The 24,771-nt window shown below is 33.3% G+C and overlaps 1 protein-coding gene across 1 annotated transcript; it reads left to right on the forward strand.

The window, feature by feature from the left end:
* Positions 1-5,158: 5,158 nt before the first annotated feature.
* Positions 5,159-8,649, forward strand: LOC128132430 (peptidyl-prolyl cis-trans isomerase CYP71-like). Its single transcript, XM_052768992.1, has 12 exons — positions 5,159-5,194; positions 5,280-5,381; positions 5,563-5,628; positions 5,702-5,729; positions 5,861-5,949; positions 6,046-6,222; positions 6,328-6,545; positions 6,651-6,783; positions 8,147-8,215; positions 8,299-8,356; positions 8,464-8,519; positions 8,620-8,649. Exons 1-12 carry the CDS (start codon positions 5,159-5,161, stop codon positions 8,647-8,649), a joined length of 1,062 nt encoding a protein of 353 aa, XP_052624952.1.
* Positions 8,650-24,771: the final 16,122 nt, after the last annotated feature.

The raw sequence follows: 24,771 nt of genomic DNA on the forward strand, positions 1-24,771 counted from the left end.
GAAATGTAATTGACATTTGATGCTTAAATAAAAGGTGTTTTTATTTACCAGTATGGTACTGTCTTGTGTCAATCATTTACTATTGTTTCACTTTGCATGTTTTGACTTCCAAAATAATTATATTAAACAAACTATGCACAGTCGATCATACGTTGGAAGTAGGTATTGAATCAAGACTGTCATGAATTTGGCTTGTAGATTTGTCTGAATGGTATTAGACATAGCAAAGTTTGCTGCAACATTCATGAGTGCTCATTATGTCTGAGTATTGGATTAAACCCACGCTCACTTGTATCACTTCATGGAATTCATCTCGAGTGATCGTGAGACGATAATATCATATATGTCTTCAAACCTAGATATATGAGTTGTTGACTATGAGTTGGTTGTACATTGATAGTACGAACACGCATCAGTAACTCGATGTTATAAAACATGATGTTGTCTATGATTCAATGAATAGTTAGTACAAGCATATACTGTCGAAGTCAGATTTAGGTGTTTTTTATATTTACGGAATCCTTATCACATACCCTATAACTATGGTTAAGAGTATTTATCCTAAAGAATCTTTTATCAAAATTCATTTTTATTGCTTATTATATCTTAATTGTCTAGCCTGAATCTACGAGCGTTACACATAGCATGTGTTTGAGTTGTTTAGGATTCTCAAACCTCATACCTGACACAGGTTGCTGCTCCTTCCAGTGTTGTTCTTCATTTAAAATATTTGACATATCATCAACAACATCAGCTTGTTCAGCTTTATTCTCAGGACGGGTTCAAGATGACCTATATTCTCACCTATCTCACAATCTGGGGCATTATCATTTTTCAAAAAAGTGGGGGTTGATATTTTCAACCCTATGCCCTATCTCACCTATTTCAACATCGACCTGTATATCATCAACTACTTCTTCCTGATTATCTACTACTTCCTCTCTTTCTGCATTCGACCACTCATACATGTTACTATTACCGAAATGATCTACATAAATTGGGATTTCAGCACCACATTCATACGCAATGACTATAAATTCTGCATACTCAAGTTCATTCATAATTAACCTCAATCCTTTTGGAAAAATAACATCAGGAAGATAGTAATAGAGCTACTCACATTTTTTTTCTGTGAATCTTTCCATGAATGCGTATCACTCGTCCATGTCTATGCCTTCGAAATCAATGTCCACCAGCCTTTGATTAATACTGTCGGTGTATCGTATGAGGTACTTGGCAAATATACATTGGAAGTTCACATCCATAACGATGTAGACATCCATGGTTGAGGAAAGAAAATGGAGGAATGAAATGGATACAATTGAAGGATAAATGATGAATAAAGTGTTGCCGGTATTGGTCTAATTAAAAACCCTAACGAGATACAGTCAACAGTTACACGTTGACAACTTTAATGAGGTGGAAAAGAAGTCACCGGCTTACCCCTTCATTAATTCAAAAAGGACCAATTAGACCCGACAAAAACAACTTTATTCCCTCAAAAAGCAAGCAATTAAGTTAAGGGGCTTAATGAGCAAATTTGAAATACATTGTTGGGCTAATATGTCGTTTTCCATTTTAAGATATATATGATATTAATAGAAAATGTTGTTCTCCATGCAGTTCTTTGATCATTTTATCAATATTATACAATTCTTATTCTATAAAACTTAAACATTTATGAATTATTAAAATTCAAGATACGATCCAATGTTTTAAAACCGGATTTTTGGTTGAGCCCGTCTGGTGACCGGTTCCCAATTCAACCGATTTGACCGCTTATTCTATATGGTTTGCAGAATTTACATGTTTTTTATTTTTATTTTCCTGCATACATATATACAGCAATCTAAATGCATAAAAAACATAATGTATAAGACCAAAACAAAATATAGTTTTAGACGAATACAAACACATAAAAAATATTCATAATATATATATATATATATATATATATATATATATATATATATATATATATTGAAAAAACTAACCACAAATATATTAAAACTCTAACGAGACACTAGAGGAAAAGAAAGAAGAATCTTAGAAATTTTCAAGAGGGAATTGCATCCGACAATTCCAATTAAAAGTAAACTTTCTATATCTATTACTAATCCAAAGAAAAGAGTATTCTCTTATAGAATTAACAATACTATCCTTTCTCATCTTTCGGTCTTCGAAAACTGTATCGTTACGAAACCTCCATAAGTACCAAAGAGATGTGTTGAACACCGCATCTATCAATCTTCTTTTATTGGTGCTTCCTCTAATCGCATCAATTAGATCAAATAAACCATTAATGCAATCAAATGAGATAAGTTGAACGTCTAACCATTTGAAAACTTCATCCTAAGTTCAGACAGCCACCTCACATTTAATGAACAAGTGATCCAGTTGCTCTAATTCAAAGTTACGAATCGGGCATAAAGTACTCAGAATATCAATTCCACGATGATCGAGATTACTCCTTGTCGGAAATCTATTTAAGCGAATTCTCCACACAAGAGTATTAAATTTTTGGGGGACAAATCCATTCCATCTGGTGGGAGTAGGAACACTTGGCAAAATCTTTTGATCGATCCACTTTCTAGCATCCGCTACAGTAAAAACCCCATTTTTTCCAATATTCCACATCCAACTATCACATTTATCTATTAGATGAACATCCAAAAGAACATTCAATAAATCGACAAGTTGAGTGTTTTCCTTCCCTTCTCAAACAGGACGACGCCAACACCAAGTCCAATCATCACTCAACTTTCTATCTTGAATGTAACAGTTTGGCTCCGTCTCTAAATGAAAAAGACGAGGAAACCGAGAACATAATAATTGGTCACCAATCCAAAGATCATTCCAAAATTGAATATTAGACCTGTTCCCAAGTATTCTTGTTAACATGGCAGCCGGAACAATATCTTTTTCCTTCAACCGATTACACGAAGCAACACTTTTAGCCCAATGAGCATACCCACGTGTTATATTTGTACCCAGCTTGAAACCTCCTTTAACTCCATAAATAGCTTTTATAACCTTAACCCATAGTAGATCATTACATGTCAAAAAACACTATCTCCATTTTTGAAGGGGAGCAAAATTAAAAGTTGTCAAGCTTCCGATATTTAGCCCCCCATTCTTTAAATCCGCCAAAACTAAATCCCATTTACCATTTAACCAATGCATTTTTCTATGATCCAAGTCTCTCCCCTCCACCCACAAAAAAATATTGGAGCGATAAGATTCCATTTTCTTTTTTTGCAATAGAAACCGGAATAAGAAAAATCGACATGTAATAAATTCCCAAAGTACCTAATATAGATTTAATTAAAACTGACCTTCCTCCAATAGAAAGAGTAGAAACTTTCCAAGCTGACATCTTCCTCTAATTTTTTTTCCAAAATAGGCTTCCTAGCATTCACCGTGTTCATATTTTGACCGAATAGAAGACCCAAGTAAGTGAAAGGTAATTTTCCCGATTTACATCTTACAATTTTCAAGTACTCAACCACTTCATCCCACTTAACACCAATACAAAAAATATTAAATTTTTCCAAGCTAATCTTCAAACTAGAGACCAAATAGCACTATAAGAAAATAGCCCTTTAATGACGCGCAAACAATGACACTCGCTGATAGACGACACGCATTTGTAAGTGCCCTAAAAGATAATGTCAGTTTTGCAAAATTTGAAGGATAGAGGGCACGCATTTTTGCGCGCCCTAAAATTAGTGTCAGAAAAGAAAAAAAAAAGAAATGTGGAGGGCACCTTTCATAAAATGTGCGTCATGTGAATGTGTCGCTTTATAATTTTAAGTGAAACACGCGTTTTAGGCGGGAAATGAAATCGACGAAAATTACCCCCGCCTATTGAATCCCAAAATTAATCCCCCCGCCTCTTCTACTTAGCAAGAAAAAGCCCTAGGTCCGTCATCTTCATCTTCAGTATCATCAAACATCTCGTTCATCGGATCTCTACTTGATCTCCTTCTTATCAGTATCACCAAACATCTCATTCACCACCTCCGCCCTATCAACATTCCCTTAATTTCAATTTGATGCAGGTAATACACGACCAACTGTAAGTCTCTCTCTCTCTCTCTATCTATCTCTCTCTCTACCCCTACTGTTCAACAACAACCTAGACACCCACCACCCCTCGTCTTCTCTCTGGTTCACCACGGCTACCAATGAAGCCCTATTGTTTTATCCAAAATGGGCCCAAAATCATGAACATAATCAAGCCCTCTTGGAATGAAAATCTTCCCGCCCAAATAGTTCTATTGTCGACGTATCGTAGCCATTTATAAGTCGATTTCCTTACCCCAGTATCCCCCAATCGCAAACGAATCAAACCCTAACCCTAGATTTTTTGCTAACTAGGTATGTTTTCTTCCTCTTTTTCCTCGATGTCGACTCTAATTTTTTTCATTTACAACCATTTTCGCTTCGATTTTTGACATAGTTTGTTGTTTCGGTTGTTTCATTCAGGATCAAACGATGAAAGGAAGCAAATCAAGTGGTGCTACGAGGAAAGCTGATACCAAGTACGATTTAATCTAACTATGTTTAAAACATACCATCTGCTAGGGTTTAATGTTGTATTTTTTTTCATCTTCAATGAAATTAGGTTTTTGTTCTTCCTCAGGATCATGATTTCGGTACTTTTTAACAATTGTTTGTTGTAATTTTAGGTTGGCTGTAAAGAAGACTGCAGCCAAGGGGAAAGCAGCTAAGGATCCCAATAAACCCAAGAGACCCGCTAGCGCCTTCTTTGTGTTCATGTTAGTAGTTGTTCTTCGTTTATCACTACCTTCATGTTTTACTTCCATTTCCAAAGTTTAAATATTTTTCCTCTTGTTAATGTTATAAAGGGAGGACTTTAGAAAGCAGTTCAAAGAAGATCACCCTGACAACAAATTTGTTGCTGCTGTAAGTGATCTTCCTTTTTGCCTTTTGTCATCGAAACTTCTTAAGCTTTGTTTCAAGTATTCTGTATCTAGATTGAGTTGAGTTTGTGTTTTTAGATTTTGATTTGGATTTCACTTGTGCATAATTATCAGGTTGGTAAAGCTGGTGGGGCAAAATGGAAGTTAAAACTATACTAGTGCTCTCTTTCCTTGGTTTTCATACTTATTATTATGATCCAGTTTCACTGAGCATGGTCGAACAAGCTGCAAAGCCACTTGCAAGGCCTGTAAGAGTAAGGCCCTGTTTTGTTTCTTGTCATTAAGTGATGTCTGGATAAATAATATTATAAGATGTTGTTATTATTTTTTAAGGTTTGGGTTTTAGATGCTACACCTGGAAAGGTACGTGTAGGTAGAGACGGAGATGATCATCCTGCTGAATTGATCATTTCTCTAAGAGCATTGCCTAACCAGGTGTGTTTTGTGTTGCATAAAGAGTAACGACTTTTTTTTGGTTATTTTATAAATATCTAACTATATATTGTCCCATGATCTCACATATTCACTTTCATATGCAATCTTGATGTATCTCATATACATGATTCTTGTTAAACTTTTACAATCTTAATTTTTCTATTATCTTTTTTCAAGGAAGGTCACATCAAAAATGGAGGTCATCAGTGGTCTTGTGCGTGAGGGGTTTTTGAATGATGTGGCTCAGGTAAATCTTTTTTTATAAGACAAATAATAAATCTATTTTCATTTTCATTTACTATTTTTCTTTCTCATTGTAGAGGGACCTGGGCTCACAGTTGGTGGCCAGTATATTTGAACTCGTTTGCAATCCTTTTCTGCTTTCCGCCAGTGGGGTGATTCTGAACAGGTATCTAACATTCAATATCAACATATTTTAATTAAAAAAAAACTTAATTTTTTTGATGATGAAATTAAAGAATTTGCAATCACATCACCAGATCGAAGAATACGTATATTTTGGTATAGAACTGGTAAACTAAGACGTGTCTATGATGAATCACTTGAGGTAAGTAAATTTACTCTTTTGCCCTCAGTTTCATGACATTTAAACGTATATATCCTTAACTATTCTGAAGATTTAACCTAACTTTGGTTTGTTTAGAATGCTCAAGATCTTCAAAGAAGCGATGTTCCTTTGTATCGATTAGAAGCTATTGATTTTGGGAGAAGAATGGCAGTTGAAAGAGAAATTGAAAAAACAGAAAATATCCCACAGCCAAATGCACTATTTGATGAAAGCTCTAATTTCATTATTTATCCAACTCTCCTTGGTATTAAAGTAAGAAATTTTACCTTGTGCCATTTTGTTTTTCTCAAATTCTAAGGTGTATGCAGTAATCCGAAGATTTTATTTTCTAACGTTTTATTCATAAATTGGTGATAGATTGTAAATCTGCACACAAACAAAGTTTCCAGAATATTAGGGAAGGTGGAAAATAATGACAGGTTTTTAAGAATTGCTTTGTATCAAGGTGATCAAAGCAGTAAAAAAGTGCGAAAAATTCCTGCTGCTGCTGTAAATGTGAATGAAAGCAAAGATCCCATGACAGATCCTACTTTGTTATGCTGTGCTTTTAAGAAACACAGAATCTATTTGTTCAGGTATATATATATATATATATATATATATATATATATATATATTATTTTGTGTAAAAGTAAAATCATATATTTATGATTGTTCATATGTTATAAAAATAAAAATAGCCGAAGAGAACCAGAGGAACCTGATGATGCAACCAAGGGTAGGGATGTCTTTAATGAAAAGCCTCCTCCTGATGAACTTATGGCTGCATCAGATATTGGAAAGTCTATTACAACATCTCTTCCAGAAAATGTGGTAAGTAGCCTACTTTTTGCTTTTAAAATGATTTATTTGATTTCAATAAATAATAATTAATATCCTTGATGATATATATATTTACCAGATTATACACACAACATTTCACATATTATTTTTTTGCTTTTTGTATGCCAAGATTCAATTTTTAATATTTTTTTATACCTTGGCAAGATTTATTGACTTTCCAACTCTGTTACAACATAAGGAGTGTTGCCTTTCTAGACTGAATAGACCATCTAAACGAGACTAAATGACCATTAAAAATGCTAAAAATGAAAAAAAAGAAAAATACGAGTTATAAACTAACCTTTGGAACATGGATGAAAACCATCCTTTCTTCTTTGAATCTACTTTCTTATTTGTCTCTGCTTCATCATCATCTGTGCATCATTCCTCTGATTTTTGTTTATTCAACTACATTTATAAAGATCTTGTCATATTTTTTTATGTTTTTTTTACTTTTCAGCTCTAGTGGAAGCTCTGTCTGCATTAGTTCTTGTTGTTCTGTTTTTTGGTTCAAAAATTTGGAACTGCAAGAGCGAGCTTTTTGTTCTCACCTATTATGGGTGCATGGACATTGACTACTCCTTTTATTGGAATTTACAACATCATATATCATTACCCTTCTATTTTCAAGGCAATATCTCCACATTATATCTATCAATTCTTCTCAAGGAATGGCCATGAGGGATGGTTGTTGCTTAATGGTATGGTCCTTTGCATAACAGGTAAGAGCTTTCTTCCTTTTTTTTTTCTTTTTTTAATTTTTTTCTGTTAAATTTCTGGATGGATAAATGATATCTGTCTCTTGAAAGTAATGAATGAACATATAGACTGGTTATTTATTGAGTAAATGACCATTTTACCCTTCTACCTAGAAGTGATGCTGAATAGAGGTTAAGTGTTTTTGAATTGAAGTTTTAAATGATAAAAATTACTATTTTTTTGTTGACAAAACTACAAAATTGGTTTTGGTCCCTGAAAGATTTGAAATGACTGTTTTGCCCTTTTAATTTATTTTTTTATGTTTTTTCATATTTGTTTTAATATTTTATTAATTAAAAGTAAAAGGGAAAAATAGTCATTTCAACTTTCTTAGGACCAAAACCATAGGAATTTCTTGATTTTAGAACAAATCAATAAGAGTATGTTACTATTTTTTGCATTTAACTCTCTAAATAAATGATTATTTATTTTTTAGATAGTGTTTTACCTCCTCAAGTTTTGATCATTAATTTGATTGCTAAGTGTGCTCATAAGGGCACAGAAGTTAGCTTATAGTTCTCTTTCTGCTTTTCTACTCTTTTAATCCCAATCTGTCCTAACTATTTCTCTACGCCTGTTCATACTACTTCTTAAGGTATGGGCAATTGTAGATTCTAGACGACAAGGCTTTCTTGGCTTCAAAGAGTTTATTACTACAATGCAGGTAGTTTTTTAGCTTTATCTTCTTTCTCTTCTATCCACCATTTCTGTATACATGACCCTTTTCGGTGTGTGTGGTGATTGTAGTTGATTTCTATGGCACAAGTAGGACACACATTAAGTAGCGACCTCTTAAATTCTGATGGTAAGCTGTGTAACCACATCATCTTTTCTTTACACTTTTAAAATGTAAATATGTAATATTTTAACCTTTGATTACCTTTCTTGTGTTCATGTTATCTTACAATGCAGTTGATTATGAAAATTTGAAACCACCTGTTATGGATAGTCTGGATGTCTTACTAGCTGTATGTATACCTTTCTCTCACCTCAGCTATATGCATGCCACTATGAGCCTAAAAACTAAATATATTTCTTGAAAGTTAACATGTTTGTTAATGTATGCAGAAGAAAAAGCGTCCAAAAAGTGATCCTTAAACTAACGGTAGTCCTGCAGTTGAAATAGAAAACTCAGATCCTGATGTTATGGGGCCTCAAAAGGTTTATAACATTTATTGTGTTCATTATTTAAAGACATCATTTAAGCTTCATTTATATAAAGAATTAAAGATACATTTGATTATAATCAAGATTAAGGGAGACTTGTAATCATGTTTGGCATTCCTTTCCAGTAAGAAACAGAGTTGTATGATTATTTGTTAGTTTTATAGGAATGTATAACACATGTTAGCAATGTATTATTTTTGTTTAACATTTGAATGATTCTTTGTATGACATTATAATTTGTACAATTTATTTTATATTATGCAATGGATTGTATTTTTTGTATATGGTATTTTATTTCTATTATAAGAAATTAAATGAAAATTTAATTTAAAAATTAATAAATATATAAATTTATTTTTTTTTAAACATTTAAATTTATGATACGCAAAAATGTATGTCATCTTCATTTATGACATGGCCTTTCTTGACAGGGGCTTTCTTGATACGCATTGCGTGTCATTAACACGCGCGTCGTAAGGTTACGACACGCGAATGCGTGTCGTCTTCCTTTATGACATGGCCTTTCTTGATACGCATTGCGTGTCGTAACCGCGCGTCGTAAATGCGCGTCGTCTCTCTTTATGACAGGGCCTTCCTTGACACGCATTTGCGCATCGTCTGAGCGTTTTACGACGCGCAATGAGCGTCGTAAAAGGCCTTTTTTCTAGTAGTGTAGAAACAATAGAGAATTGTGACCATATTAATCATGTTAGCCTTATTCCAATCGATAATCATCATCCTCATAAAACAAATGTGGCAAATTGGAATGAAACCATCAATATGAGCTCCTTTAAACATACCATCGCCAATAGCATCCTGTATAACCATATGGAGACTCTCCATTACCAAAATGAAAAAGAATGGGGAAAGAGGGTCACCTTATCTAAGACATTTTTGGAGTTGAAATTTCTCTCACGGACTTCCATTAAGAAGCACAGATGCTCTAGCAGAAATCCAACAATAAAACCACACCATTTAAGCTATAGAGACAAACTTATCAAAGATCCATTATGGTGATCAAAAAGCATCATCTCCATTTATTTTTATTTAATTTAGTCTGTTCAACCAAATTCTTATAGAAACATATCGGTATGTTCCATTCTTAAAAATAAACATAAAGGTGATATTAAACCAATCCTCTTTCTAAATTTTTTCAACCGACCAACTTGAACCTATTCATAAAACATTATATAATATCCATATTCTCTCTTTCTCTATTTTGTCTTCGTACTATATTATGTATAGGTGGAAAATGTTCATATATTATGCGGCTTGGATGAGTAACGTATCAAAACAGGTCAACAATGGACTAACTCTTCAAAGATCAATTCTTTTTTTTTTTTTTTTTGGAAAAAAGGTTATACATTTCTCAATATAAAGTAAAAAAAAATGTAAATGTGTTCATTATTTGAGATAGGTCGGTGTGATGGATATAAGTGGGACCAATGGGAGAATTAATATTTTGTATATATATGTGGATGAGGGGGACAAGGTGACACCATGGGTCATCCCTCGGTGTAAAATCCACCTCACCCTACATGCTAACATGCACCAACCAACACTTGACCAAAACTCAATACTCTTTTCGTTTCACTCGGTCTTTTCAATCTTATATATTTAACTCACGTTACCCGGGAATGACAAAATAGTCAAGTGTAATGTAATAGACAACATGTCAAATTATATTTGATTCAAAACGAATAATCAATTGACATAAACACAAATGACGTGTTTGATTTGAAGAATCATAATGCAAATAATACGATTAATATCGTTCATGTAATGAGGATGAAGATAAAAATGATCTCAAAATATAAAATATTTGTCCCAATCGCAAGAGGAAAGTGGGTTTTATTCATATTATTGTTTTTCATTTCTATCTTCATTAATACCATTTTGTTTTCCTCAATGTTGCCTCCTTTGTCAGCTTCGCTTGCATCATCAAAGGTGCATGAAGCCTCGAAGGTCTAGAATGATTCCTAGAAAATCCAGGTGCATAACAAAACCAATTATCTGAGTTATATCCGGATCCGATCCAAATCCAGATTGAATGAAACCAGTTTTTTGGAAAATGGTTCGGTTTGGTTTGATCCGACCAGATTTAATAGGATCTCACATTCAGACATTGGAAACTGACTTATGGTCAGATCATTGATATCAGTTATGAACCGAACCGGTGAAAAACTGAAAAAAAAAATGTTGAAAACCGGATTAGACTATTTACAACTTACAAGCCAGTTATACCGGTTCATAATTTTTTTTCCCAAAACCGATTTGAAAGAAAATAAATTTTACCTTCTTATTTTATCCAATAAACCAACGGCCCAATCTGAAATCCCATATATTATTGTTGGTTATTTAAAAAAGATGGGTTTCCTAGTGGTCCAATAAGCCCAACCAGGTTGCCAGGCTCAAGAGAGTCTATTTTCTTTTTTTCAAAATTATTGTTCCAATGTTTACTTATGTAATATTAAGTTTCAAAATTATTTTTCCAATGTTTACTTATGTAATATTAAGAAAAAAGAAAGGGTTTCATAAAAGAAGTCTTCTTATTTTAGGAAATTTTTTTGATAAAATATTAAAAGAAATTAAGCAAAGAAGTCTTTAATTTAATATTTTGTCCAAATTAACGAAAAAGTTTTTTTTAACAGAAAATCACAGATTATGTGAATTTCTCAAAATAATAAGACTTTTCTGTTCAAAAAAAAATTATGACTTTATAAAAGAATTTCTCAAACTAATAGTACTTTTCTACGTAAAACCAAAAAAAATTACTTTAAATTGTTCATCATAGAAGTAATTTAAATTTAAAACAAAAAACCTAAAAATGTAAATTTTAACAGTATGGTATGAAAATTATAACAAAACCAATTAATAGAATAAATTGTATAAGCTTTACAAAAATAAATACATTCTATTACATTACATAACTAGGTGTAAGACCCGTGTATTACACGGATTTATTAAAAAGACCAAAAGTAGCATTGCGAGCAAAAAAAAAGACCATTCACGCAAGTTTTGGTAACCACGGAGACCATATTAATATAAAAAGAAGTAAGGACTAATTTTGTGACATTTGGTAAACCACATGGACTATTTATATAATTTGATCTTAGTTAATTTATACTAATAAAATTAATTAATATGAACGAAATGTACTATCTAAGTAATTATTATCTACATTAATATACATATACATTAACTAATATATTAATATAAAGAGAAATTCAAAAATGGAACGTTATTATGTAGATTAATTAATATATGAGTAAATTACACGAATGATCCCTATGGTTTATGGTAATTTGCACGTTTGGTCCCTAACTTATTTTTTTAACTCGGACGGTCCTTACTCTTTGTTTTTGTTATGCCCTTGGTCCCTACAGTTTGTTTTTGTTACACGCTTGGTCCCTGTCTTACCTAAAAAAAGTATTATTTAAATAGAGAAAAAATGACAGGATAGGTAAGGTAAGGTGAAGGGTTGGGGTTGGGGGTGTGTTTGTTTAAATAAATTAAGAAAATCAAAGGAAAAATAGTCTTTTTACGTAAGACAGGGACCAAGCGCGTAACAAAAACAAACAATAGGGACCTTCCGAGTTAAAAAAATAAGTTAGGGACCAAATAAGCAAATTATCCTAAACCATAGGGACCATTCGTGTAATTTACTCTTAATATATTTATAAAATTAATTAATATGAGATGACATTTAATAGGTGAAATTTGAATAAAAAAACTATAAAAATGACGAGTAAATATTAAATAATTTACAAAAATCTAAAAAATAACAAGTGTTAAAATAAAGGAGAATATGAAATGTGAAAAAATCATTCTTATTTATTATGGTAGATAACTGAATAAATACAATTTATCTAAGTAATATAAATAAAATTTATTAAAAATTATATGTTTAAGTATAGGTAAATGGCCTAGTTTTGGCACTCTTATAGGTTTAAAGTAGAATTTATAAACTCAACTCAGTTTAATTTGATTGGTCAGTGTTTGCACTATTTCCATCTTTATATGATTGAGATAAACCATAACTCAACCTGAAAATATTAATATATAAATAAATCAAAAAATCGTCACACTTTACAGGTTATTATGTTGAATAGTAAAGTAATTATTGATCATTGAATTTTTAACAATCCATTCATGTTTCTTGTTACATTTTTATGATTATTTGTTACACTAAAGACAAATATATTAAATACTGACAAATCTTTTGGTCCCAGTAAGTAGATTTTGGAATTTGAAAATTGGAACGAAATCCGGAAAAATATCATTCTCAAAGTCTATCATAATTATGAAGATGTAAAAAAGCATCATCCTCAATATCATTTTCATAATTGTGAAGATGCGAGAAAGCATCATCATCAATGTCTTTTACAGACAAAGATGAATAAAAGAGACATGATAAGACCGTAGATGTGTGTGGAGAGGATCATTTACTTTTTGTTTGCCACATCAATTTTTTCTTTATTTTTTGTCTCATCAAAACATTGGGAGTGTGAATTTTTTTTACTTTTATTATATGTTTTTTAAAAGTATATTTCATACAAATATTATACTTGTAGAAATTAAAAACCATGAATTTTAATATATTTTTTATAATTTTTTAATAGGTATATAATTTAATAAATATTAAAAATAACTGAAAACAACAATACTGACCAATCATACGAAGAAAAAGAGTGAGGGATAGACTACCCTCACTTTTCTCTCACCTACGGTATGGTGTTTTAGGGTGGGGGAAGCTTTCCCTCACTCTTTTCGCTCAACACACCGTCAGGTCTAAGTGATATGAGTAAAAGCGACCAGAAATGTATTGCCCGATTCAATTTGTGAAAATAATTCTAGATCCCTTGGGAATTATTTTGTATCGTAAATGGTGTGATCATTATCCAATCTTTTTCAAGAAATTGTCGGTAGATTAGGGTTCAATTCCATTTAAACTCTTTCATTTTTGGTTCATTTTAGTTACATTCTCCCATTCTAGTGAAATAAGGGGAGGTCCATCAAATAAAATGATGGTTCTAAATAAAACTTATAATTATGAAAAGTTGTTTAAAGAACTGATATGCTGAGAATTAGAGGTGCATAAATGCAGGATCCGATCCTATCTTAATCCGATCTCGTTCCTGTCAAAATTTGAATCCAATTTCAAACCGGTTTGAACCGATCTTGGATGGGTTTTACCTGATTTTGGGGCAGATTTGGATCCGGGTTTGAGCAAATCCAGTTTATGATCCGATATCAAATCCGATTTTACCTGTAGGATTAGAATCTGATGGATCCAATCCAATTTGGTCAAATCTGGGTTTCGAATCGGATTAGTTTCAAATTAGGGATCCGGTTTGGTTGTGCATCTCTACTTAGAATATAATAAATGATTTTGGTCTAGAAATTCTTTTTCAAAAAAAAAAAAAGATCACCGAGTTTGATGCACTCATAGATAGGGGATTGGCACCATATTTTGACACCTACATCATAATTACATTTGTTAAAAATTGGGTGACTTGAAGCTATGGAAAAACCAAAAAATCAAAGATTCATTGGAGGCGGAGGGAATGATAATTCTAGATATTTTTCATGATATGCTTAACCAGAAACATTGACAAATGACTATTTGTGGTATCACTATGGATAGTGAGTGGGTCATAGATCCATCTCGGGTCAATGTTGAAATTTTTTTCATTTTTTCATACAGACTCTTTAAAGCCTCTTAGTGTCAGGTTATAAAGTCGGTAATTTTTTTAAACATCTTATTGGAGAGGATATGGATTTTTTAGAGTCCCAAATATGTGTAATTGAGGTTCAAGATATGATTAGAGTTGTGTGGAGATAAGTCCCCAATTTGTGTAATTAGGTTATAAAGTTGAGAAATCTTTTAGTCGTCTTATGGGAGTGGATGTGGTTTTTTTTGGAATATTTTGAAATAATTGTTTCTCTTGTAAATAGCTTTGAAGGATATTATAATATTCCCGAAAGTTATAACTCGTCATTCATTACTTTAATTACTAAAATTCTAAACACAAACCCAATTGTCCAAAGCAAATTGCTACCACATAAAATCAGTCACATTGAACATATTGATGATGCTTCATTTTCTTCAATGTTTCATGTTGCACTTCTTTTTTAGCCTACAAAATGATATTAAAACCTCATAAATTCATAAAACATGCATGGACAAACTTAGTTATAAAAGTAACCAATGAAACTTTATACATTACCAGGTGTACGAAATTTGACAAATGTTGTACTTTAGCTCTTGATTTATCAACATAAGCTAAAATCACAAAATCTTAAAAGGTAGTCACTACATCTGAAATTACAATAAGATAAAATGATTTTGGTTTGTGTGGTAATTTTAGCATCGTCTATATCATAGGGCTCATCATCCTATTCATGTGTGATGTATTAGTTTGTTAATTGAGGAGATAATTGAGCAAGTACATATCGGGTCCAGTCCCACATGTAATAGTTTGTTCATGTTATTACCTAATTCTTTCTTTAAAACGGGAATTGTAGTTTGAACATCAAATGTGCATCAACCAAAGTTGTATGAAAAAAATGGATATTTGATCTGTTAGATTTGGTAATCAAGAAACTTAAGATCATGAAGTAGAATTAGGAAACAACTTTAACTTCAACCATGCTAATTACTATATCCGAGTCACTTGAAATGCATACAAATTTATTACGGCCAATGATGATGGATACTAAAAAATTGCGGGAAGAACGTGTTGTTGGAATGGTGAGAGCTCATGAAGTTACCAATTTGACAATGACAATTGTACTAAAGGAGAAACACGTAATTTCCTAGCCTTCTTAAAATGGCTATTTGTGAGAAGCATCAAGAAAACTAAAAGATATCTGAAAGAGAAGTATTTTTAGGACTTTGTGTAAACTAATAACAATCTACAAGGAACTAATAATAATATAGAGAGAAAATGGATAAGGTTACATTGTTGATAGAAAACTATAAATACAAAGAAATATAATTAAGATAATAAATAGGAAAGTTATCTAAGGTTAAACTAGCTAATGAGTTACATAAAGCCCAATACAAAACAAACCCAAATAACTTATTATGTTGACATCCCCCCTTATAGTCACAATGTGGTCAAAACAAGCATTGAGAGTTTGTCTTCAAAGAAACGAAAATGAGAAGTTAAGTGTGCGTTAGTAAACTTTCATATCCGCAAGGCACACTCAACTTCTCATTTTCGTTTCTTCAAAGAAACAATGTGGTGGAAACAAGCTTCTCTTGAAAATTGTTTGATATTGCTGCTTAGATGAAGACTATTCACCGCTACTAGAATGCTTAGAGAAGTTGAATGTGCGAGTAGCGATGAACAATCTTCATCTAAGCAACAATACCAGACAATCTTCAAGAGACGCAAAGAAACCAAACAACCTGCATGAAAACATCCAAAACCAAACAATATGCATGAAAGCAGCCAAAAACAAATAATATGCACGAAAGCAGCTAAAACCAAACAATCTGCATGAAAGCAGCCAAAACAATAAAAAATTGCATGAAAACGGCCAAAACCAAACAATCTGCATGAGAGAAACCAAAAAAAATAAGTTGCATAAAAGCAACCAAAACCAAACAATCTACATGAAAGCAGCCAAAACAAACCAATATGTATTCCTACAACAACAAATGAATAACAAATTGTGGGATGATAAATAAAGATTACAAATTAGAAAAAATGAAAAACCTCGGATCAACAAATCAAATGGGATGGATTCATATCAGGGAGCTAAAAGGAAATATTGGAGCTATAAACATGATCCTTGTAGATAGAAATGTGTTATGTGTTATATCTCATGTTTCATTTGTCATGTGTGTAGAAGTTATTACAAGAAATGCTTATGGATCTTGTTTTGCATGGGTGTCTATGACTAGGTCCCGTCGATCAATCTAGATACAAATGGAAGAAGGTTGTAACCAAATAAACTTGGTTCTATAAAGTATTAAATTTTAGATGGATTTTAGGCTGAATTCGGTATACGAACCTAATTACATAGAACTTTAAAAAAAATTAAGTTTATTATAAGTCTTTTAGATAGATTATCTTACACACCACTACTCGACTCTTAAACCTGCATCTTTTGTCTCCAACAAACCCACACCTTTGGTGGCTAACATTTTTAGTAATAAGGATAACGAGGGTATTCATCATTAACATTTTTATATTCTATCTTTTTGTGCTGGAAAAAATTCAAATTTTTATTTTTTTGACATCAATTGTTAGTGTTGAAAAAACAACTCGATTTCACGCATTAGAGGTGTAACAGCCCATTTTCGCATTCTAATAGAAGTCAATATAAACCGTCGTTTATAAAATTTGAAGTGGATATATATATATATATATATATATATATATATATATATATATATATATATATATATATATATTACTTTTTAGACAAATTAATCATCATAAACATGTTGGAAACGTCAATACGATTTTCATAGATATATAGAACCCCCGAAACCGACTTCATATAGAGAGGTTATGCTTCTTTGAAGTTTCGCAATTAAACCGACACAGTTTAGCATATCGTAAAAATTGAATTTTATATGGGTTGCTTCTTATCCTAAGGAATCTAAACGAAAGTCATATTAGTCATAAAACCGAGAGCGTGCAAATAGAGAACGTCCAAATCTGACTTTGCATGAGTAAGTTATGATTTTTAGAAGTTTCGACGTAGCGGTGTGCGACACAGAAACTGAACCAAAATTCGTCGATTGTGAAGAAAAACAATCTAGATGAGAGTTGAAGATCTAATTAATAGGAGCTCATCAATATAAAGAAAGTCGAGAATGGGATTCGTATGGACAAGTTAAGATTTTTAAACGGAGTTTAGCAGTCTAAGCATGTTAAAATATAGTTTTAAAAATAAAGTGATAATTAGTAGACATAGTCTAAATAAAAGTTGTAGATCTCGTTGATAGCTACGCGTGGATATAAAATAACATCGATAACGGAGCTTTTGTGGAGAAGATATGAATTTTAAAGAAATCAACATTTTTGACGCGCAACCACGCACCCAAACAAGAGGCGCGGCGCGCTTCTGACGCACCATAGGATTCTGAAACGTGTCACCACCCAGACGACGCCACGTCAGCACCCTCGAACAAGTTTGTAGTGCACACCAGACCATGTGCGCGACGTGCATCCCAAATTTGTCTATATAAACCTCCGAATTCAACCATTTCTCACATCCCTTTCCTCCAGAACATCTCTGGAAATCCTTCGTGTCTCTTGACCTTTTTCTCTCTAATTTTCCAACTACTTTAGCAAGGCCTTGCGGAATCAGAGAGTCGGAGAAATAGAAGTGTACTCGGTATCGAATTTCTTCCAGCGCAATTCCCTGTTTTTGCTAGAAACTCTCTATAAGTTAGGCTACACTTACTACGCTTATGTAACACCGTAAAAGTTAAAACAATTTTTCACTTTTCAAAAACACGTTTTTAATTAAACCATTCATTCACAAAATGTCATAACATCAAGTTTTCAAATCACAAATGTCTCCCAAGATCAAATACATCCAATCCCATAGGTGTGTACGAATCAAGCCGGCGCCTTCCCGCGGTCATCACTGGTACCTGAAACACATAACACTGAACAATGTAAGCATAAGCTTAGTGAGTTTCCCCAAAATACCACACTAATCACATAATAGCCACTCGAGGCCGTAACTCTGTTGACCCTCTGGTCAATGTGTCTCAGTGGGGCCCTCCAGCCCCAACTCTCTGTGGGCCCTCTGGCCCTAACTCTAGGGACCCGAAAGTCCCAACTCTGTAACTCTATAATCATGCATATCATATATCACAACAAATCACAACACATAATAACATGCAATCACACTGGCATATAACTCTATAATACCCTGTCTCTGAACTCTATTACCACACTAGGTAAAGTATAGTAAGAAGACTCACCTCGGGTATCTCGGTAAATATCTGTCTCGGAATAAATGTGATCTAGCATCCGCCTAATCACACAAAGTAATACACCCATAAATACAACTGAACTCAACCCTAAAGGTCAACAAGGTCAACGGTCAACTTTGACCGGACTCGGCGAGTGCACTAGGGCGACTCGGCGAGTCTATACATGTCCACTGACTCCCTTGGATCCTCTCTTGACACGTTGAGTACTTCCCTAACTCGACGAGTTCCACCTGGCATGAATCGCGAGGCCACCACGACTCAACTCGCCGAGTCTCAAGAACAACTCGGCGAGTTTCGGCTTGACTCAGCCCCCCCTTGACTCTCCCTGAATCACCGAGTCGACCCCTCAACTTGGCAAGACCACTCGCTGAGTGGTTACGGGCAAACTTCATGCTACTCGCCGAGTCTGTTCTTCAGACTCGGCGAGTCCATGCCATGCATAAACTCAAACTCACTTCTGAGGTCAGATTTGTTCCATACAATCATAGATCTGGCCTCCCCAGGCATGATAATCACATAAAGTCCAAACCTTGGTGCTCAAACAACAACTATTTGCTCATAAATGATGTTTTAGCCCCATATCTCATAACTCTAGGCCAATACTCTCATGAACCCTCATAAAGCTTAAGGAATAAAGATTCTTTGGACCTCTATGGATCTCATCTCAAGCCTCATCACAAATAGGGACGAAATGGACATCAAATCTAACCAACAAAGGGGTCAAGAAACCCTAAACCCTCATGTTCAACATAACAACAGAAAAAGGGAGCCAAAATATACCTCCAAGATGATGCTCTGAGCTCCAAAATCGAAAGATGTCCACCTCCCTTGCCTTCTCTTAGCTAGAATCTCCTTTGCCTTGCCAAACAAAGCTTCAAAGGTCAACAATGACCTCTTCTCTCTCCCAAAACGCTCAAATCTCTTTAGGGTTTCTCTCTAGGGGTTGGTGGCCGCAAATGACGGCCATAAGCCCCTTTAAATAGGTCTCCAACCCTGGAAATTAGGGTTTCATTAAACAGCGTGGACTCGCCGAGTCCACTTTTGGACTCGCCGAGTCCAGACGCGAACCCGCGCCCAAAACCGCGATCCTACTCGGCGAGTTTGGACTCCAACTCGCCGAGTCTCCTCACAAATCACCCAAAAATACAAGAATAAATAATACCTGAGAATTCGGGGTGTTACAGCTTAAAGTATAACTTATATTTATAGTCATATGCATTGTTATGGATATATAAATAAGATTTATCATTAATTCTAGTTATAATGCTAATTGATCTACGTAGGGGACATTTGTCTAGAATGGTCATGTTGGCTTGGTTGTTGGATTTCAGAAAGGCTATATGCCAAAATAGTCTTGCCTCCCAACTGTCCGGCCTTGCTGAATCTTATTTGATAGAACTCACGGTATTCATTGGGATTGGTGATAGATCTAGCTTTCATTATGAGATTATCATAGGAAGTGATAAGCTATAGTATTCTAGGGTAATATCTATTAGACGTATTACCCGTTACGCCAGAGGGATATCTGTCAATCGTCGGAGTAATTGTCTAGATGAGTTCTTCTCACTATATTGTATACTCTAGTATGTATCATATGTATGTTAGGATATAGTTACCTTGTATTATGCACCTAGGCAATTCATGATATGTAATGTCGATCTACAACCAGTGTTCGGATCCTTGTTAGAGACAAGATGTCGTTTTCAGTCGAAATCATGCTTCTTCAGGGCTTGGCTCTCATCCCTTATATCTTTACCTTGATCTTAGACGATATGTTTTCCAAGATCCAAAGGAAGTGCCTTAGTGTATGCTTTTTTCCAATGACATTGCCTTAGTGGCCAAGTATAGAGTTGAATTAAATGTTCATTTAGACATATGGAGATAGACATTAGACGAGAAAGAGTTATATATTAACATTTCTAAAATGAGGTATCTTTGGTGCAAGTTTAGTAGGGAAACAAATAATGAAGGAGTATATGTAAGTTAAGGGGATCAAGCTCTTATCGTGTAGGAGAGGTTCTAGTATATAGGGTCTATCATCCATTAGGGATGAGTGTAAAGGTAGACACCACCCATCACATAAAGACAAGTTGGACAAAAGTGGAGATGACCTTGATAGTCTTGAGTTATAGGAAGGTCCCTTTGAAACTGAAGGATAATTTTTAAAAGGTAGCTTATAGGTCTATCATGTTGTACAAATATGAATATTTCCCAACCAAGAAGGACTACGAGAGGAAGATAGAGGTAGAATAAATAAGGATATTGAGGTAGATTTATGGTATAACTTTGTTGGAGGGACATGGATCATTAAAAATATAAGGGAAATCAATTAAGGTGTTATGGACATATCCATATGAGGTCACCACCATCTCGGTAGGAAGGGCAAAGTTAATTGCCATTGCTGGTTCGAGGAAGAGATAACATCCTAAAAGGAAGTGATGTGATAGTGCAAGGCTTAACATGAAAGAGCTTGCTCTAAGTCTCAGGTACGAGGGTGTAGATGCAAAACATTGGATTAGATGAGTAGCCTCACCCCTTTAATATTTTGTATTATGGTATTTATTGCTCATGCTTGTTTCTTGCTATATATATGTTCTATCTGATTTAGTCATTTTTTTAGTGCTCGCATTAACTAATTCCCCATTGTTTTTCTCGTTTGCATCTTCTCAAATCCTTACGTGTGTATTATGATTTTTCTCATATTTATGTCTTACTAGTCACTTTGACTAACTTTCACCTTGTTCATATCGTTTACAATCTATCGTTGGCATATATCAGATGTTATCCATGTGATGTAGTCGTTCGACCCTCTATAGATGCATAATTGTCGATATCTACCTCCCCTAACCCATTGTTATCGTTGATGATGATGTTGTTATTTAATTTATAACTGATCTATGTTAATGTTTTAAACATGTTAGCAAATTAAAAACATGAATAACAAGGTCACATTGAAAGTGAATGGAAATTGCTTAAGCATGACAGTTCGGTCTATTATATTGTATGATTATGAATATTTTCCAATAAAGGGGTATGAGATAAAGATGTAAGTTGGGTAAATGAGGATTTTATTATTTATATACAATAAAACATTGTTGAATGGATTCTAAATTTGACAATAGGTAGTTCATTGGGAGTGGGGTTGATTACTAAAAAACAGAGAGAAGTAAGATTGGAAATATGGACAAGTGTAAATTATCTATGGACGTCTCCAATTAAGAGTGTGGAGATGATTACTGCGGATGGTACATGGAGAAGATAACATCCTAGAACGAATTAAAAATGATAAAGTTACACAAAACAGAAGGGATTGAGACTTACAACCATAAAAGTAGGCATCCTAAGTTCTTGTTCCTCTTTTTTTTTTTGTAAGATTGTTCCTTTTGTTTAACGTTTGCACCCCCTTTATTAATTATATTTATTTTAAATAGTTTTGTATGTATCTCCGTTCCGCTATATTATCCATATTAGGTTACAACCCGTGGAAACAACGGGTAAGAAAAAAAATATATTGATAATTAAAAATGATAATGAAAAAAATATAAAACTTTATTAAATTAGAAAGATATAAGTTTTGTTTAGATTTTTATATTGATTATTTAAATTTTCATTAAAATTATGATTTTAATAAATATGATAGCTAGGTCGACTTGATCTATCAAACAAAAGAAAAACAATTAATATGAAAGGTAAAACAAACATGAAAAACGATGGTGCCATTAGGGCACATGTTAGCGTCCCATAGGAACCAGCTTTACATTCAACCTAATTGTTTTTTACCATTTGGTATGTTGGGACCATGTTAATGGTTTATATTTCAGTTAAAATACATAAAGAACATCAAGTTCCTCTTGCAAAATTAATTATTGAAATGAATCAACGATTTCTTAAATCGATAAGCAATCAAGTGACGTTTACCATTCATTCTAAAAGGCCATAACATATATCTCAACTTCCTCTTCTGATTTCCCTTCTATTTCACACTTCACTCGAACATAATTCACACGAGCTCCTGTTAATGCATTTAAGTCTCTCCTACTCCATGTCAAAAAAACCTTTTGATGAATAATGATAATATGTATAATAATCATAATAATGTATATTATGAAAAAAAAATCTAGGTAGCTCTTCTAGTAGTTTATCTTTTTCTTCTTGGTTATCAACAATCAAAGGGTCTCCTACCTTTATAGACTCAACAACTTATTAACACCTTCTTTTGTTCACCATAAAGTCATAAGAGAAAATCATAAATGTCTGTCAAGTGTATTAATCTATTCAAATTTGGTTATCAATTTATCTATTTTGTAAGAAAAAGGTTGTGTTCCATCATGATTTGAGGCATGAATAACAGCCCTGAAAAAAATTGTATCCAAAAGACCATAAAATAAGACATAAAGTTCTAAGACCACTCAACTTTACTCACATATTAATCACAACAATAGTGTTACAAGATGCAAACTCTTCATTTTTAGGTGGATATGTAGCTTCACACTCACAAAACATAATAACAAAAATATTATCTTTATTTTCCAGTGGAACCATTTCGAGATCTTCATATTCCAATAACGTCACTTTAAGAAAATAACATACAGAAAGCGATGCTCGTGGTTTAGGGATATTCCGAGAGAGGCAAACAACGTCAATCGGTCATTGGTGGCAACTCTTGGTAGAAGCAATAGAGGAAAACACCTGTGTTATATGCGGAGAACCAGATCACATACACACACAATCAAAAAGATGGTATAAAAACAAACATGGTTGTACTCGGGGTATGGAGAGAGAGAGAGAGAGAGAGAGAGCTTACTCTGATGCGATTGGTATTTGGTGGAGCAATTCAACCAAGAAGTTAGCAGAAGAATAGACCCCCAAATAATTAAAAAGGAGAATTCAAAAATTGTAGCTGAAAACATCCCTAATCAAGAATATCAAACGGAGAAGTTTCAGCTACATAAATCGGAGAGATTTAGAAGGTAACCATCAACAAAATCCTTGATTTTTTTGCTGATATATGGGCTTTAATTTTAGAAGTTTGATGTTATAGGATATGAAAGGAAAAATTGGAATCAATTGCCTCCTAATGTCACAAGATTGCATTCAAATGGGTTGTTAATATATATGCAGGATATATAGGTAATTGTTAAAAATGAGAGGAGGGTATTATAGGAATTTAACTTTGAAAAATAATGGGTTGAGAAAATGACAGGTGGCATAATATGGTTTCTTTTATTAGGGTAGGGATATGTTTTATTTACATGCATTTCCTATAGTGCTTACATTGGCTTACCCTTTCTCCATCATTTCAAAACATGTTCTCATTGTTTTCATGTCGGCAGTTTTCTCTAAAATAATCACTCTGAAATGGATATGGGATTTGACGCATGTTATTGTTGTTTTTTATGGACATCAACATCAACAATGGTACCTTCAAAAATTTTATACTTCGAAACCGAGTTACAACATCATGTTAACTTTTACCCATATTTTAATATGTGTGTGCTTGTATTTTATAGCAGTTGACCCATATTGTTGATAGCCTAAACACTATTTGTGTTTTGTGAATAAATATTTCCATATAGAATGAGAAAGGATTCATGGAAAATTATTTTGTATCTTAGTATTAGAGCTACTTTCTTGAAATTCTTTTTTTTTCTTATATCTTTTCTAATCTCATAACCCTGGTTCCTCTTATAGTCGTCGACCATAATCTCTTCTGTAAGAATCCAAAACTTAGAGAGATTTGACTTTGAGTCAAATTTTGACCAAAAGGGCAATTTGGTCATTATTAAGAATTTTATAAGTTTATGAAGTTGTGACTTCATGAAATTGGCCAAGATAAGTTTGAGTCACATTTATAAGATAAACTAAGTGAGTTCAAGGAATGAAATGCAAAAGATGATGCATTTTGGCCATAAACGGTAAAATGAGAATTTTATGCTTTTGGGCCAAGTTTGTAACTTAACAAAATAAGACCCGTATCAAGTCCATAATAAGTGGCTTAATGGAGTTGTAGAACTCATCCCTATCTTCGTAAGGATATAAAGATCATAGAAAATGGGTTTAAGATGAAGAATTTATGAGGGTTA

This window comes from Lactuca sativa, chromosome 2, assembly GCF_002870075.4.
Source record: "Lactuca sativa cultivar Salinas chromosome 2, Lsat_Salinas_v11, whole genome shotgun sequence".
Classification (NCBI taxonomy): Eukaryota; Viridiplantae; Streptophyta; class Magnoliopsida; order Asterales; family Asteraceae; genus Lactuca; species Lactuca sativa.

Excerpts from the sequence above, each read along its gene's own strand:
- LOC128132430 (XM_052768992.1), top strand. The coding sequence starts at position 5,159 with ATGGTCGAACAAGCTGCAAAGCCACTTGCAAGGCCT. Across the intron at positions 5,950-6,045 it reads TCTATGATGAATCACTTGAG|AATGCTCAAGATCTTCAAAG; the intron begins GTAAGTAAATTT and ends TGGTTTGTTTAG. Across the intron at positions 8,357-8,463 it reads CGACCTCTTAAATTCTGATG|TTGATTATGAAAATTTGAAA; the intron begins GTAAGCTGTGTA and ends CTTACAATGCAG.